This window comes from Ceratotherium simum, chromosome 16, assembly GCF_057802395.1.
Source record: "Ceratotherium simum simum isolate JZ-2026a chromosome 16, ASM5780239v1, whole genome shotgun sequence".
Classification (NCBI taxonomy): domain Eukaryota; kingdom Metazoa; phylum Chordata; class Mammalia; order Perissodactyla; family Rhinocerotidae; genus Ceratotherium; species Ceratotherium simum.
In genome coordinates, this window is record NC_141915.1 from 28,755,939 (window position 1) to 28,774,138 (window position 18,200).

At 37.7% G+C, this 18,200-nt stretch overlaps 1 protein-coding gene across 16 annotated transcripts in view; it reads left to right on the top strand.

Moving 5' to 3' along the window:
- Positions 1-18,200, top strand: part of TRIM37 (tripartite motif containing 37) — a 187,189-nt gene that overhangs the window by 103,416 nt on the left and 65,573 nt on the right. For 14 of the 16 annotated variants that reach the window (XM_087440895.1, XM_087440894.1, XM_087440893.1 and 11 more), the window contains 2 exons: positions 6,950-7,035; positions 16,363-16,557. In XM_087440895.1, coding sequence (XP_087297021.1) covers positions 6,950-7,035; positions 16,363-16,557 — 281 coding nt within the window. The remainder of the gene's footprint in view (positions 1-6,949; positions 7,036-16,362; positions 16,558-18,200) is intronic. The other 2 variants (XM_087440902.1, XM_087440908.1) reach the window with 1 other exon arrangement.

Here is an 18,200-nt window from a genome sequence, read left to right on the forward strand (position 1 = left end):
GGTAATTATTAGAAGCGTATTACCTAACTGGGGCCTAAAAGTGGGGATATTCAGCATTTTTTTCTTGATACAGAGTATCTTGTATAAATAAAGGAACTTGAAGGAAAGACTGAATCAGTTTCCTCCCTCTCATCTCCAGCTTCCGAAGTGAGTTTTAGTTTTACTTTTAACTTTCGATTTTGCAGTTATTTCACATTTAAGAAAAGTTGTAAAAATGTTAACTAAGAATTCCCATATTCCCTTCACCCAGATTAATTCCCCAAATGTTAATATTTTGCTTTGTTATATATTTCTCTTTTCTCTCTCACTCTATATAATTTTTTTTCCACTAACAGAGATATATATTTATACAATTCAATACCATATAGCCAGGAGAATAAACAAATTAAACTACACACAACATGGATGATTATTGTAAACCGTTATGTTGAGTGAAAGAGACAAGACACAAAAGAGTATATACCACATGATTGCATATACATAGTGTTCAATACAGGCAAAATATTCAAAGTTGACAGAATACAGGTTACATTTGGAGGTAATGACTGCAAGGGGCAAGAGGGGGCCTCTAAGGCTTCTGCTACATAATTTTTTGTGAGACATTCAAGGTGAATACACTTCTCATTGTGTACTTCCTAAAAACAAGTATGTTTCTTATGCAGCTACAGTACAGTTATCAAAATCAGAAAATTAACACTGATGTAATACTATAATCTATGGCCTTTAAAAAATTTTGCCAGTGATGCCCTTTGACTGGTCTGGGCTCCAATCCAGGATAACATGTTCCTTGTAGTTAAGTCTCTTTAGTCTGCTTCCATCTGGGTCACTTAGTCTTTTTAAAATTTTTTAATTTGTTTTTCATGACTTGGCCACTTTTGAGAAATACAGACCAGTTATTTTGTAGAAGGTCCCTCAATTTGGAGTAGTCTGTTTCCTTACAATTAGATTGAGGTTATGCACTTCTGGCATTGTTGACCTTAAACAAATAGCCAGATATTTCCCCAGCAAAAATGGGTTTATTTGGGATCAGCAAAGAACTGCAATTCTGTATCTGCAACCATGGGCAAGCCACGTGCAAGTGCCCCAGCAGTAAGGGAGGAGAAACTCTTTTATAGAGGGGAAGAGGAAGTTGGGAGGTCTGTTGTAAACAAAGAATTTGAGGTGTGGTGGCTTTTCATTGGCTGAGTTGTGACAGTCTCTCGTTGGCTGAGCTTCTTGCTAGTCAAGAAGAAGTCTGTCTTTTTCCTGTTGGGCTCTGCTGACTTAGGGTGTGAGAGCTCCACCTTTTGGCCTCCCAACTCCAATTTAATGAGGTTTCTGTTTATTAATTTGACCACAGGAATACTACTAAAGTGATATGAGAGGGAGGTGGAGGACACGTGTCTTCAATCTGTCCCATTACAGTTGATTAATTTAGATCAGTTGGTTAAGGTGATGTCTGCCAGGTTTCTCCACTCTAAAATTACTACTTTTTCCCTTTGTAATTAATAAATATCTTATGGGGACATATTTTGAGACTGTAAATATCTTATTTCTCATTGTACTTTTATCTGCTAGTTTTAGCATCCATTGATGATTCTTGTTTGGAAAGATTACTGTGTTGATTGCCAAATGATGATTTTCTAATTCCATTATTCCTAATTAATTGGAATTCTACTTTAGGGAAGAGCTTTCCCCTGTGCCTGATTAATTAATTTGATTAATATGGACTCATGCATTCTTATATTATTAAATGGTTTAATCCATTTACTTTCATAATTTATTGCTCAGATTATCCTAGATTTGGCCAGTGGGAGTCTGTTAAAGCTAACTCCTGTGTCCTTTTGAGATGTCCTCATCATTTTTTAAGTGATTTTTTATTTTCTGGCACTACAAGACATTCCAGGTTCATCTTGTACGTTCTCTGTCCCAGCCCTAACATCAGCCATTTCACTAGAGTAAGGTGAGGGTTTTAACCCCATAGTTGACCTCACCTCTGTTCCCTCCAATTAGCTCCATGAAATAGACCATTTTCATTTAATGTTATCCCTTTAAGTTCCAAATCAGAAATCATTACAGTGATATTTTTAGATATATAAAATAGGACTGATTAATTTGAATCAACATGAGAAATTCTCTTAGATTGTTATTCTATAATGTGGAATCCACTTTGCTAATAGCTTAAATATGCAGTTCTATGTGAATTAATTTCTTTGACTGTTATGTCTCTTGACTTTTTTCAAAGTTGTTTTGAGGGTAGTTGGATTTTACATAAAATTTGATTCACAGTCTTTCATTAGGTTGACTTTTTAATCTTTTTTCTAGTAGAAAGTGTTTGATTATGTTTTCTCTATATGTATACATCCATATAATATCTCTCTAGTCAGACTATTTTGTATAATTCATAGAAATAGCACAGTTAATCTTGAGCTATTCTGAGCACTTAGGGAATCATAAAATGTTAGAAATTAAGGTCAATTTCTTCCTTTTATAGGTGAGGAAATAGGCAAACAGTTTGTTTGGATAATTATTATAAACAGCTTTTAACTAACTAGAACACATTTAATGAATAGGTGTTTTCTTTCGATAATGATTATTATAAACAGCTTTTAATTAACTAGAACACATTTAATGAATAGGCGTTTCTTTCCTTCTCCCTCCTCTTCCTCTACCTCCTCCGTCCTTGGTATTTCTACAGTAGTACTGTAGAAACACTTTATTTTTTTCTTTTTATTTTGAGATAATTGTAAATTCACGTGTAGTTGTAAGAAATAATACAGAGATCCCATATACCCTTTACCCCGTTTTCCCCAATGGTAAGTAACATGTTGTAAAACTATAGTACAAGATCACAACTAGGATATTGACATTGATATAGTCAAGATATACAACATTTCCATCCCCACAAAGATCCCTCGTGTTGCCCTTTTATACCACATCCTCTTCCTCTGCTTCAAACTCCTGGCAACCACTCATGTGTTCCCCATTTTTATAATTTTGTCATTTAAAGAATGTTGTATAAAAAGAATCCTACAGTAAGTAACCTTTAGGGATTTGCTTTTTTGATTCTGCATCGTTCTCTGGAGATTCATCCAGGTCATTGTGTGTATCGATACTTCATTCCTTTTAATGCTGAGTAGTATTGTGTGTTGTGGACATATCACAATTTGTTCAATCATTCTCCTGTTGAAGGACATCTGAATTGTTTTCAGTTTTTGGCTATTATGAATAAAGCTACTATAAGCATTCATGTACAGATTTCTTTATGAAGATGTCTCTGTTTCTCTAGGATAAATGCAACTGCTGGATTTTATGGTAATTGAATGTTTAGTTTTTGAAGAAACTGCCAGTTTTCCAGAGTATCTGTACTATTTTGCCTTTCTATAAGCAACGTATGAGTGATGGTTTCTGTGAATCCTCACTTGCATTTAGTGTTGTCACTATTTTTTTATTTTAGCCATTCTGATAGGTGTGTAGTGATATCTCATTGTGGTTTAAATTTACATTCCCCTAATGGCTAATGATGTTGAACATCTTTTCATCTGATTAATCTGCCGTCTGTATATTCTCGTTGGTAATATTTCTCTTCATGTCTTTTGCTCATTTTCTAACCGAATTTTTTTTTAACTGTTGTTTTTTTTTTTATTATGGTAAAATATACATAACATAAAATTAACCCTTTAGGCCATTTGTAAGTGCAGTTCAGTGGCATTAAGTACATTCACATTGTTGTGCAACCGTCACCACCATCCATCTCCAGAGCTTTTTTTCATCTTCCCCAACTGAAACTCTATACCCATTAAACAGTAACTCCCCTTTTCCCCCTGCCTCACCTCCTAGCAACTACTGTTGAGTTTTGAGAGTTCTTTATATATAGGTACTAGTCCTTTGTCTGATACTTTCAAATACTTTCTCCCACTCTGCAGCTTGTCTTGTTGTCATCTTAACAGTCTTTTGCCAAGCAAAAGTTTTTAGTCTTCCGACAGTGTTTTGTAGTTTTCAGAGTATATGTTTTACACTTCTTTTGTTAAATTCATTCCTAAATATTTTATTCTTTTTCATGTTATTGTAAATGGAATTGATTTTTTTTTAGTTTCCTTTTTGGATTGTTCTTTTTAAGTATATGGAAATACAGTTTGATTTTTGTCTATTATTTTTATGTCTTGGAACTTTGCTAACTTGTTTATTAGTTCTAATGGCGTTTTTTTTTGGGTGAGGAAAATTGGCCCTGAGCTAACATCTGTTGCCAACCTTCCTCTTTTTGCTTGAGGAAGATTGTTTCTGAGCTAACATCTGTGCCAATCTACCCGTTTTGTATATGGGATGCACCACAGCATGGCTCAATGAGTGGTGTGTAGGTCCTCGCCCAGGATCTAAACCTGTGAACCCCAGGCGACCGAAGCAGAACATGCAAACTTAACCACTATGCCACCAGGCTAGCCCCTCTAATGGGTTTTTAAGTTCTGGATTTTTTAAGTTTTTCTGTCTACAATGTGTCATCTGTAAATAGACTTAATTTTACTACTTCTTTTCCAATCTAGATGTCTTTTATTTCTTTTTTTGTCTAAGTGTGCTGGCTAGAATGTCTAGTAGAATGTTGAATAGAATTAGTGGGAGTGGACTTTCTTGTTTTGTTCTTGATCTTAGACAGAAAGTATCCATTCTTTCACCATTAAGTATGATTTTAGCTGTGAATTTTCTGTTGAGGAAGTTCCCTTCTATTCCTAGTTTGTTGAGTGTGGGTTTTTTTGTGTTTTTTTTTGTGTGTGTGTGTGAGGAAAATTAGCCCTGAGCTGACACCTGTCACCAATCCTCTTTTTTGCTGAGGAAGATTGGCCCTGGGCTAACATCCATGCCCATCTTCCTCTACTTTATATGTGGGATGCTTGCCACAGCGTGGCCTGATGAGTGATGCGTAGGTCTGTGCCTGGGATCTGAACCGGCGAACCCTGGGCCGCCAGAAGCAGTGTGTGCAAACTTAACTACTACACCACCAGGCTGGCCCCTTGTTGAGTGTTTTTATCATAAAAAGGTGTTGGATTTTGTCAATTTCTGTTTCTGCATCTATTCAGGTGATCATATGATTTTTGCTTTTTATTCTATTTGTATAGTGTATTACATTAATTGATTTTCATATTTTAAACCAACTTTGCATTCCTAGGATAAATCCCACTTTGCTGTGGTTTGTAATTCTTTTTACATTTTGCTGGATTCTGTTTGAGATTTTTTTTATACTCCTCATAGTGTTGCACATTTCTCTGCAGCTCTAGTTTACAGCCTGCTTCTCCTCCCAGGCAAAATCTCTGATGCTGGAGTGAGGACAAAAGTGTGCTAATTTCTCCCGCTTCAGAAGCTGAACCAGTGGGGGTGGGGGTGGAGGAGTGAGGGGCTGTAGTCTCAGATCTTTTCAGCTTGTCTTCTCAGGCCTGGGTCTTCTGCCTTATGAGTGAATTGGGGCAAGGGTGAACCAGTATTCTCAGCATGCTGCACCCAAGGTAGAGCCTTGGGTCTGGGTGGGAGAATGGAATCCCCACCTCTTGGCCACATATGCCTGACCTTAGCCTCAGCAACAGGTAGCTGGGGGTGGGATGAGAAATGCTGATGTTTGCCCTTCCTGGGAATATAGCCCTTCTGTTGGGAGCTGTGGGAAATGGGAGCCCTATGTTCTTAGCTACACTAGTCTGGAGTGGAATTCCTGTATCACTGAATTGGGAGGGGAAGGAGAGAACGGTCTTGGTTCAAGTACCACAGACTCACTGTTCTCACCAAATTTTAGTACATTTTCTTGAGGAGATGTCTTTTCATTTGCTGTATGCTCTTAGAACTGTTTCCAGAATCTTTATTTATTTTTTTTTTTTTAAAGATTTTATTTATTCATTTTTTTCCCCCCAAAGCCCCAGCAGATAGTTGTATGTCATAGGTTCACATCCTTCTAGTTGCTGTACGTGGGACTCGGCCTCGCGCTGGACGGAGAAGTGGTGCCTTGGGGCGCGCCCGGGATCCGAACCCGGGCCGCCAGCATCAGAGCGCGCGCACTTAACCGCTAAGCCACGGAGCCGGCCCTCCAGAATCTTTAAATGGTTGTTTTAAAAATAATTTTCACCAGTGTCACTGGAGAGCAGGTCTGCAAAGCTCGTTACACTGTCAAGCTGGGAGTTGATCTTGAGACTTTTTAAAATTTCCAAAGCTAGCATCAGTTAATGCTGTTCCATATAGTACTTTGTCATTGAAAATAAGGTAATAGTGTTTTTGGTATGAGAGACTTTGTAAGGACTTTGATAGGAGGCAACATCCTCTTTTCTGAAGTAATATTTTAAGAAAATAGTATTTAGTCATATACAGTAATTTGAGCATCTTTCTTTTTTTAAACCTTAGAATGTAGTGTCTTAAGCCTAATTTACTACTGTTATGTTACAAATTCTTTTTTTTTTTTTTTTTTTTTGGTGAGGGAGCTTGGCCATGAGCTAATATCTATTGCCAATCTTTCTCTTTTATTGCTTGAGGAAGATTAGCCCTGAGCTAACATCTGTGCCAGTCTTTCTCTATTTTGTATGTGGGTCACCGCCACAGCATGGCTGATGAGTGGTGCAGGTCCGTGCCCAGGATCCGAACCCATGAACCCAGGCCGCCAAAGCAAAGCACGCCGAACTCAACCACTACACCATGGGGCTGGCCCAAAGTTACAAATTCTTTGAAGCTATACTCTCTTCTGCTTACAATGATTCACAGATTTTCTATTTTAAAAATTAAATGTTGCCAACCTATCTTGTTATTTTTAAAAGGTGATTTGAACAATACCACTACCCATACATGTGATAATGACAAAAATCTTTTTACTCATTTTTGTATATAGAAATATCCTATGTTACTTCACAGGAGAAAGCTATGCACTACTGTTATAAAATTCATTGAGGTGTGACAATGTTAATTGTATTTACTATAAGGGAATGATGAATTTTGATATGCTTAGGTCTGGAGAGAATGATGTGGAATACAACAACATGGAATTGGAAGAGGGAGAACTTATGGAAGATGCAGCTGCTGCAGGACCTCCAGGTATAGAGGCCAAGCCCCACAAGTCTGTCTTTTCTTTGCTCTTCTCTGACTGTATTATATTTTAATATGTGGCAGCCACTGCTCTCCGTGGCTCATGGTGTTGGAAGTGCTATATTTTATATATGGATTGTAGAGTGTATTAATAATGGTATTTAAAATAATAATAATAGCTAACATTTGGTAAGTGTTCTTAGGTACCACTCAGGTATTGTGCAAAAGCACTTAATGTGCACTTTATTTCTTTACTTATAAAATTCTGTAAGATTGATTTTGATATTATCTACTTTTTATAGCTATAGAAAGTGATGTGTAGAGAAATTAAGCCACTTGCTATCTTTTCATAATTTAGTAAATGAAAGGGAAGAATTAGAGTTCCACATTTGTCTGAATTCAAACAAGTCATGGTCTTATTTACTATTGTATACTATCTTTTTATGATATGTAAGTCTTGTTTGTATATCAGTTTGATTATAGAATAATCTGAATAGAATCATTGAATCTTTGACTTACAAAGGACCCTTTGAGAGCTCATTTTATACATGAAAACAACTCAGAGATTTAGTTGTCCAGATCACACAGGTAGTTGCTGGTAGAGCCAGGCTAGAGCCCCACATCATTATCTCCTTGGACCCAGTTTTTTGCCAAACTATGCTGCTGCTCCTGGGAAGAGCTGACTTAGATAGCAGCTGTCTGTTTTGTGTTCTTGGACCTGTTTTAAGCATATAAATCTTGGCTAGAACAATTCTAAGCTAGCTTTGTACTGCTTCTGCTTTACCTTTGTTGCCCTTGGTGTGAACACTGGCATATTCTATAGCATGCTTGGATATCTAAAGACCTCTTAAATACTGGTCCTCAGCATTTCAACTTCTGCCTATGCTCTGTACTCTTCCTACTTCTCACTTTATTCTTAGGTTATCTTAGTCACACCTGTATTTTGTTTCTGTCTATATGCTGGTTACTCTCTAAGTTCTATCTCTAGGCTTTATTTTTTTTCATGACTTCCATGACCCATGTAGCAGTCTGGTTTTGATGTCTGAGACTCAGCATCTCCCAAAGAGAAATCATTATCTTTCCATCTACCAGCCTGCCTGTCAGTTTATAGCCACCATCTTAGTGACTGATAGTGCTATACATTCTTCACCTTTTCCTCTCCCTCAAACTCTACCTTTAATATGTTACCAAAATCTGTTGATTCTCCCTCCTAAATGGTGCATGAATTCATTTGTTAATCCCCATTCCTTTGCCCTTCCTAGTCCAGGCCAGTGTCTTTCAAAGCGGCCTCTCATCTGGGTTCCTTGTATCCATTATTGCTCCCCTCCATTCTGTTTGCCATGGCGTGAGTTCAGAATGAGTTTTTTTTCCCCTCAAATTAATATCTGATCATGTCACTTCTCTACTTAAAACGTTTTATTGAATTCCGTTTACTTATAGGATAAAGTCCAAACTCATTAATATGGTACACAAGGCCCTTCCTGTGCTGGCTCCCGCATCTGTAGTCTTACCTCTCTCACACTCCCCTGTGTCATTTTTCAGCCCGGAAGAGCGTCTTTCAGCCCCTCAGATGTGCCATGGTATCTCTTACCTCTTTGCTTACACACGTTGTTCCTTACACCCTCTTCTCCTCTCAGGCATAGTCAGCCTGTATTCCTTCTTCGTTTTAGCTTGTATTTTTCTTCCTGGAAGCCCTACTAGACTGTTTGCCCTCGGCATCTTTTTCTGCTCTCTCAAATTAACCCATTTAGAACATATATTAAACATTATTGTAATTGCTTATTTAGGTGCCCATTTTCCCTTTCATCTCTAAGTCAATGAAGCCAAGATAATGTGCCTCTTGATTTTGTATCCCTAGCACATAACACAATATGATAAGGAGTCCTTTACTATTTTTCAGATAAAACTTTGAGTGAATAGACTTATTACTGTGTTGAATGTAATTTTCGTGCTTTAAAATAGTACAGAAAAATTCAGAGGCTACCTTGGTATAAAAATGGAAGATGAGAGGGCCAGCCCCATGGCCTAGTGGTTAAGTTTGGTGCACTGCACTTCGGCGCCTCAGGTTTGGGTCCCAGGCGCAGACCTACACCACTCGTTAGCAGCCGTGCTGTGGTGGTGACCCACATACAAAATAGAGGAAGATTGGCACAGATATTAGCTCAAGGCCAATCTTCCTCAGCAAAAAAAGAAAGAACATGAGTGTGATGAGTCAAGGTTACTGAATATTTTTCAACCTTGTGGGTTTTTTTCTTAGTTAAATCTGTCATTTCCTCTCTTAAATTGTGTTGTAGGAAAATTCTTGTATATAAGATTTTTACACATACTGAGTAAACAAGGTTATAGTTTTCAATTAATTTATTCATTTGTTCACCAAAAGTTTGCTGAGCACTTAGCTGGAAGTGGGTACTGTTTTACTTTCTGGAACTACAATATTGAATAAAAAGACGTCCCTGTTCTCATGAAGCTTATGTTCTAGAATTCTGAAATTATACTTTATTCATTTAATAAATATTTTTTGAGGACCTGTTATAATTCAGACACTGAATTCTAGGTGCTGAGGATACAATAGTGAACCAAACACAGTTAATTTTTATTATGTGCTTTTGGGAATTTTATGTATTTGGCAGATATTTGTTGAATGTCTTCCCTATGTCAAGATTTCTGGAGAATACAATGAAAAAGACTTATTCTTAAGTAATTTATAATCTAAAGGTGAATAGATGTATGAACAGTTAGCTAAAATGTAAGACAGTACACATACTGAAGAATTCCAAATAATTTCTTTAGGTACCGCGTCCTCAAGGAGGTGGAATGTAGCTCCCCACCCTTAACTGTGGGCTCTGCTTAGTGACTTGCTTCCAAATAGTAGTTTAGAAAGGGGGGAAAATAACTTTATACTAGAGAAACCTGGCAAACATTACCTTAGTCAGGTTATCAAATTTAACATCATCAGTGTGGTCATGTTGATAGCATATACCTTTGATATGGTGTGTTGAGAATCACACTTTACATCTGTAGTGTTGTCCTCCTCAAAATCCATAAACACAATCTAACCATGAGAAAAATACCACGTAAACCCCAGTTGAGGGACATTCTACAAAATGGCTGACCAATACTTCTCAAAATTGTCAAAGTCATCGGGGCTGGCCTGTTGGCGCAAGCGGTTTAGTACATGTGCTCCACTTCGGCAGCCCGGGGTTCGCTGGTTTGGATCCCGGGCGCGCACCAATGCACCGCTTGTCAAGCCATGCTGTGGTGGCGTCCAGTATAAAGTGGAGGAAGATGGGCACGGATGTTAGCCCAGGGCCAATCATCCTCAGTTAAAAAAAAAAAAAAGAAGATTGGCATCAGATGTTAGCTCAGGGCTAATCTTCCTCACCAAAAAAAGAAAAAGAAAAAGAAAAAAAATTGTCAAAGTCATCAAAACCAGGAAAAGACTGAGAAACTGTCACAGACCAGAGGAACCTAGGAAGAAGTGACCAGCTAGATGTAATTTGACATTCTGGGTGGGACCCTGGAATACAAGAAAAGGACATCAGGGAAAAATGAATGAAATCCAAATATAGTATCGAATTTAGTCTGTAATAACATATTAATATTGGTTCATTAGTTGTGATAAATGTACTATAGTAATGAAAGAAGTTAACAGTGGGGAAACTGAGCATGGGATTTACAGAAACACTCTGTATGATCTTTGCACCTTTCTATAAGTCTAAAACGATTCTGAAATAAAAAATTTTAATATATAAAGCAGTGAACATCAACTAGATAAAAGGTGAGATGGGACTGAGTGTGGAATGCATTATTGTTATGTGATAATTATGGAAGGTCCATTTTAAGCCTATTGTGGTTAATATTTCAGAATCACACAGTCATCTAAAGAATTATGTCAATTAGGATGTTAAGTTGTCCATTAAACAGGAGAAAATCCTATACAGACGCTAGGTATAAAGTACAATATTATTTACTTAATTTCATTTTATAGGCACATTAAATAAGGATATAGCTTGAAATAAGAGAGATTTAGTGACTCAAGTGGCCTCCTTCCTGTAAGAACTGCTTTTAGTTTTTTCAGTTATTTTCATTTTGTTGCAAGAGAACTTATGCTTAAAAATGTGCTGAAAAAGGTTGTAACATTCTTTTTTTTTTTTTTTTTTGTGAGGAAGATCAGCCCTGAGCTAACATCCATTCCAATCCTCCTCTTTTTACTGAGGAAGACTGGCCCTGGGCTAACATCTATGCCCATCTTCCTCTACTTTATATGGGACGCCACCACAGCATGGCCTGATGAGCGGTGCATCAGTGCGTGCCCAGGATCCGAACCCGGGTTGCCAGCAGCAGAGTGCGCGCACTTAGCCGCTACACCACTGGGCCGGCCCCAGGTTGTAACATTCTGACCTAGAACATTAGCTAGTTGAATCAGCTAAGTAGGAAAAAGTTATTTTCTATTTGCATACCTTGTATGACTTATTAAACATTGTAATAATACTTCTTATTTGAGAACTAAAAGGTTCTGGCAATATAACACACTTGTAAAACAAATTGATGTTGTATGAGGTTATTACTCAAAACATTTATTTATTTCACATTAAAGATTTTTAAGGTTACTTGTTCCACAAATGTTTAATGAATGCCCACTAGGCATCAGGCATTGTGTTGTTCATTGGGATTATAAGATGAGTGAGCATCACTTTTCCTAAATGAGATTCTAGCACTAGTCATTGCAAAACTTTGATTGTAAATATAGAGATACAAGGTGGTACCAAAAATGGAAAGAAAGCTAATTGGGAATGGATGAAAAAAGGCTTCAGAAAGGGAGTGTGATGCTTGATCTTGCTCTTGAAAGATGAGCTGAGAGTTCATTAGGAGAGCAAGGGAATAATGAGATAAGAAAGCAAAGGCATTCCAGGAAGGAGACGCAGCTTTGTTCTCTTTGGGAACTTGAAATAATTGAGATTTTAGTTTTAATGGGGGCAGGTCAATGTTAGATTGGTAGGCAGGAACAGGATCAGGTAATGGAGAGTCTTATTTGCCAGACTTAAGGAGCTTGGGCTTTATTCCATGGAACCATGAAAGGTCTTTAAAAAAGAATGTGATCAGATTTGATTATATAGTGGAAGATGGATTAAAGGTGGATGAGACAAGATTAGCTAGAATACTACCAAAATGTTCCAGGAGGGGAAATTACTAGGGCCTGAAATAAGGCAGTAGCAGTAGGGGTGGAGAAGCAACATTTTGAGAGATGTTAAATAGTAAGAATCTGTAGGACTTGGAATCTAACTGGATGGATTGCAGTTGATAGAGATATGAGGATGATTTCTTAAGTTTTCTAGGTTAGGCCATGCCATTACATAAGATAATGAGTCCAGGAGTAGAAGATAATATATTCAGTTCGATCCCTGTTGATTTTGAGAGACCTGTGGGACATGTATGTGTTGATCTCCAGACTCATGTATCTAACTGCTTAGAAGATCTCAGGTGTGCAGTCTGGTCTAGAAATACATATAGATTTTTTTTAACAAGCACTATAATTTCTATTAATTAGAATAAACAAACTAATTTTAAATATTGTCCAAAAGACTCATTCATAATATATAAAGAACTTCTACAAACTAATAAGAAAAAGATACGACAACCTCCTAGGAAAAAAAGGCAAAAGATTAGAATAGACACTTCACAAAGGAGGCTATCCAGATGGTCAATACACATTTTAAAAGGTGTTCAGCCTTTTTCATCAGAGAAATGCAAATTATGATGTGTCCCAGTGTAGCTTTCTTGAGTTTATTTATTCTACTTGGAGTTTGTTGAGTAGAGCTCATTGGGTGTATAGATTAATATTTTTCATTACATGTGGGAAATTTTCAGCCATTTTTCTTCGAATATTCTTTGTCTTCTGTGACTCCTATTTTGTGTATATTGGTACACTTGGTGGGGTCCCACAGGTCTCTGAGAACCTGTTCATTTTTCTTCATTCTTTTTTCAGGAAATGCCAAATAAAAACCACAGTGAGATACTACTGCACACTATAATAGCTAATATTTTAAAAACTGGCAATACTAAATGTTGAAAGCCTGAGGAGAGACGGAAACTCACATATGCTGCTGCTAGGAGTGAAAATGGGTATCACTACTTTGGAAAACTGTTGGGCAGTTGTGCTAAAGCTGAACATACACATACCTCTGGCTCCACCAGTTTCAAGAGATATGTGAGCCAGTGTTTGCCAGTAGATTTTTACAAGAATATTTAGAGCAGCATCATTCTTTTTCACATAGTTTTTTGTTATGTTTTTTAATTTAAGAAAAACAAATGAAATTTTTTTGTGTGCGAGGAAGATCAGCCCTGAGCTAATATACGATGCCAATCCTCCTCTTTTTGCTGAGGAAGACTGGCTCTGGGCTAACATCCGTGCCCATCTTCCTCTATTTTATATGGGATGTGGCCACAGCGTGGCTTGACAAGCAGTGCGTCTATGCGTGCCCGGGATCCGAACCTGTGAACCCCAGGCTGCCGCAGCGGAGCATGCACACTTAACTGCTGCGCCACCGGGCTGGCCCCAACAAATGAAATTTTAACAAAGGACGGATGTAAAAAAGTAGAGAAAACTGGAAAGGTAGTTTGGTACTAGACTGTGTCGGACCTTGAATGTCATGGTGATGTGTACAGGCGCTGTATATAATCAAGAACTGACGTAGATCAGTGTGATGTTTTAGCAGGATTAATCTAGCTTGGCTCAGAAAGAGAGGAAGCTGTCACTAATCATTTGCTTTTTCATGAAGTGTTTTATTTATTTATACATATATATATTTGTATGTGTGTGTGTGAGGAAGATCAGCCGTGAGCTAACATCCATGCTAATCCTCCTCTTTTTGCTGAGGAAGACCAGCTCTGAGCTAACATCTATTGCCAATCCTCCTTTTTTTTCCCCTCAAAGCCCCAGTAGATAGTTGTATGTCATAGTTGCACATCCTTCTAGTTGTTGTATGTGGAACACAGCCTCAGCATGGCCAGAGAAGCGGTGCATTGGTGCGTGCCCAGGATCCGAACCCAGGCCGCCAATAGCGGAGCGTGTGCACTTAACCGCTAAGCCACGGGGCCAGCCCTATATATATATTTTTTAATGTGAGCCTCAAGAGTAGATATCTGCTTATAATTGTAGTAGCTTTATTTTTAGTAGCCAAAAGCTAGAAGCAATCCAAATTCTTTCCCAATAGAATAAAGGAAATTGGTTATATTCATATACTGGGATGCTACACAGCAATAATGAAAATGAATAAACTGCTATGTACAGGAAATAAATAAATCTCACGAACATAATGTTGAGCAAAAAAGCAGAATATAAGAGTACATGCTCTATCATTACATTTATATATAAAGTTCAAAAACAGGCAAAACTAATCCATGGTGTTTAACTCAGGATGGAGGTTACCTTTGGGGAAGAAGGTCAGTGAGCAGTTTAAGAGGCATGGGAAGATTCTGGGTGCCAGAACTTTGTAAACATTCATTAGGCTCATACTTTCACACACACATACAAACCCAGAATGATGGCAGTATTAGCTCTGAGAGAGGGAAAGTGAAATAGGTACTACAGTCTTTTTTTTTTTTTTTTTGTGAGGAAGATCAGCCCTGAGCTAACATCCATGCCAATCCTCCTCTTTTTTTCCCTTTTTCTCCCCAAGGCCCCAGTAGATAGTTATATGTCATAGTTGCACATCCTTCTAGTTGCTGTATGTGAGACGCGGCCTCAGCATGGCTAGACAAGCGGTGCGTTGGTGCGCGCCCAAATCCGAACCCAGGCCACCAGTAGCGGAGTGCGCACACTTAACCACTAAGCCACAGGGCCGGCCCTGGTGCTACAGTCTTTGATGCTTGTGGATGATGAGTATGATAGTAGGAAGGATGGAAACGTGGGAAGAAAGGAGTAGCCAAAGGGCCTAAAGCTCAAAGGAAAGGAGTTTTTGCCCATAGGTGAGAGTAATGGCCTGGAAGAGCAGGGAGAAGCAGGAGACTGCTAACACTCCTTTCTGTAGTGTGGGTCCATTTAACATGGGAGAATGGGCAACTTCTATTTTTAAAGAAGAACCAGATATCAGGGCGGTAGATACCATACAGTGGGCTACTGAGCTTATTTACTATACAATCAGAACCACCTGAGTAGCTCTTAGGGAAAGTTCCTGGATCCCACTCCAGTATTCTCATTCACCACACCTGGGTTGGAACCAGGACTCGAACTCCTTCAACTGACAGGCAGCCTGATTTGGGAACTCCCTATTAAAGGAAAAGAGTTAAGAAACAGTTGCAGAGTGGAGGGGAGATAGTTTTCTGTTATTTTTAAAAGGAGTTGCATTGGGTACAGAGGCTGGGAAGAAAAATTGGCAATGGGATGATAAATCCTTAGAAGAGGAAGAAGTAGGAGAAGATGAGGACATGAGGATGTGAATACAGATGAAAAACATATAAGTAAATAATTCGCCTGAAGCCTCTGAATAATTAAACTTTTTCTCCTATGTTATTTCCTGCCAGATCTCTTCGAAACACTCATGAATAGTCAGAACCTGATTAGTTTATGTTATTTTTATATTACCTACTTTAAGACTTTGCTTCATGAAACATTTTTTAATGTTATGATTTTTTAGAATATGTTTAAATAGTTTTATAAAAGGAGATCAGTTTTAACCAACATATTCATACCTAGTATTTGCTAGGCATTGTACTAGGCACTAGAGATAAGTCAGGTGGTTTTCTTCACTTAAGGAGCTTACTCCAATATAGGTTATATAGACATGACATTTGCTCACAGATGTCTCTACTATACATCAGTCATTAACAAGTTTAGTCTAAAAACTTCAGATTTTACTTCAGTATTTAATCAAGGTAGAAAAAAAGTCTCCCAAACTGTTATGACCTGTACATTTTGCTCTCCAGAGACCTGGAGAAGATTCCTATTTTGGTGTATACCTCCTTAGCATCTGTTATATCATGAGGATTTGTCTTTCATCCAAGACCACTGGGTTGATGTATTCTCCTTTTCCTCACCCTCATTCTGCTAATGGTATATATTATACATTGTCACCTTTTTATTTCTTGGGCTCAGGATGAAGTTGAGGGTTGCTCCTGAATTCTGGATAGTAATGAGGCCAGTCACTGTAGTTGTGTACACCTCTCTGGCAATCTGGTTTCTTCTATGTGCTTCTCATCATGAACATCAACTCCTAAGAGACAGGTCCACAGACAAGTATTCAAACAACATTAACCAGTTTACTTTTTTTTTTTAAATATACTTAAATTTGTGCAAATACACAGCATGCATTTTTTACATCTCTATTTCTTTTGCAGGTAGTAACCTTGGCTATGTGGGTGCCAGTAGCAGAATGTCAAGAAGAGCACATTTATGCTCTGCTGCTACCAGTAGTTTATTAGACATTGATCCTTTAATTTTAATACATTTATTGGACCTTAAGGACCGGAGCAGTATGGAAAATTTATGGGGCTTACAGCCTCGCCCACCTGCTTCGCTTTTGCAGCCCACAGGTAAAATATTAACAGTCATTTCCCTTCTTTCCACGGTTCTCCAAAAGAACTCTTGAATTTTAATCCAAGTATTTCATCTAAGTGTTGGAACATGGTATGTTTCTATAGCAAATTGAATTTTTCATTGTATGTCATAAAAATGACAATCAAATTAATTTTTTGTTGCTGTTGTTCAAAGGTGTTTTGTGCAAAAATGTCCAAAGGTCTGTAAGAAGGTTTTTATATGATTTGGCTATTTAGATTGTGTCTAGTTTACAGTTTGATCCATATGAAATACAATTGTCCTCTTTGTGAATGGACTTAGAGTTTTGCAGGCCTCATGAATATTCTAACTTTCAAGTGGAACTGTGTCTAAATTGAATATATAAAAAGATGGTTTACTCATGCTTTGATATTCAGTAGCCTACAAATGTACACCAGTTAGTAGCAGTGTTTTATATGCAAAAGTTATTTGTTAAAGAGAAATTACATTTGTGTTACAGTAATATGATGTATACACATGCACATATTGGATATATAGTCAAACCCTGGAGTTTTTGAAACTCCCAGGCATAGTCATTTTGAATAGCTAAGGATTTACTTTTAAATGCCACATTTTAAAAACTATTTTTGTTGGAAATCTAAGATATACTGAACATTTTCCTACCTTCTTAAACAATAATAATATACAAATCAAATCAGTTATTGAGAACAGCGTTTTTGATACTTTTTTTTTTTTTTTTTTTTTTTGGTGAGGAAGATCAGCCCTGAGCTAACATCCATGCCAGTCCTCCTCTTTTTGCTGAGGAAGACTGGCCCTGAGCTAACATCCATGCCCAACTTCCTCCACTTTATGTGGGCCGCTGCCACAGCATGGCCTGACAAGCGGTATGTCGGTTTCTCACCCACGCGCCTGGGATCTGAACCCCGGGCCACCAGCAGCGGAGTGCGCACACTTAACCGCTCTGCCATGGGGCCGGCCTCTTGATGCTTCTTTAAAGCAGCAGATCTCATTTATCTAACAAAGTCTGGGGCAGAGCCTTAGTGTAAAGAATGGAGACACAAAACTGCTCTAGTGGGGGACAGACTTGGAGCCTGGATTATTTAGGTCTCTTCCTTCCTAAGGTATACTTCCTGGGAGTCTGGGTCCTCAATTTGAAAGACTGTCTCCAAGCAGATTATGAAACAGTTGCCTTCTATTTATGGTCCAAGTACATTTTGTATTGTACTTGTACTTTTGTAGCACTTATCCTATTGTATATAATGTTAAATTTTTTTCTGAGGCAATTTTATTGTAGAAAACTTGGAAGATATAGAAGAAAATAAAAATCACACATAGTTCTTGTGATCAACAAAGAAATACTTTTTTTAAAAAAAATACCACATTGGCAAAGGTTTTGCTTAAATTATTACCAGTGTTCCTTGCAAAGACCTAGTGAAACAGACAGGTTCTGATTCTGCAGGTAGATGTATACATTGGTTTAACCTTTTTGCAAGAAAATTTTGTAGTAGGCTTAAAATACCTCTATCTTTTAATCCTGTAACTTCTAATAGTATATCCCAAAGAGAAAGCAATCAGAATTGTTTGAAAATATCCAATAATATAATTATGGCTGAAAAATTACAGTTTAGCCATGAAATAGCATATTTTATAGACAGGTAAA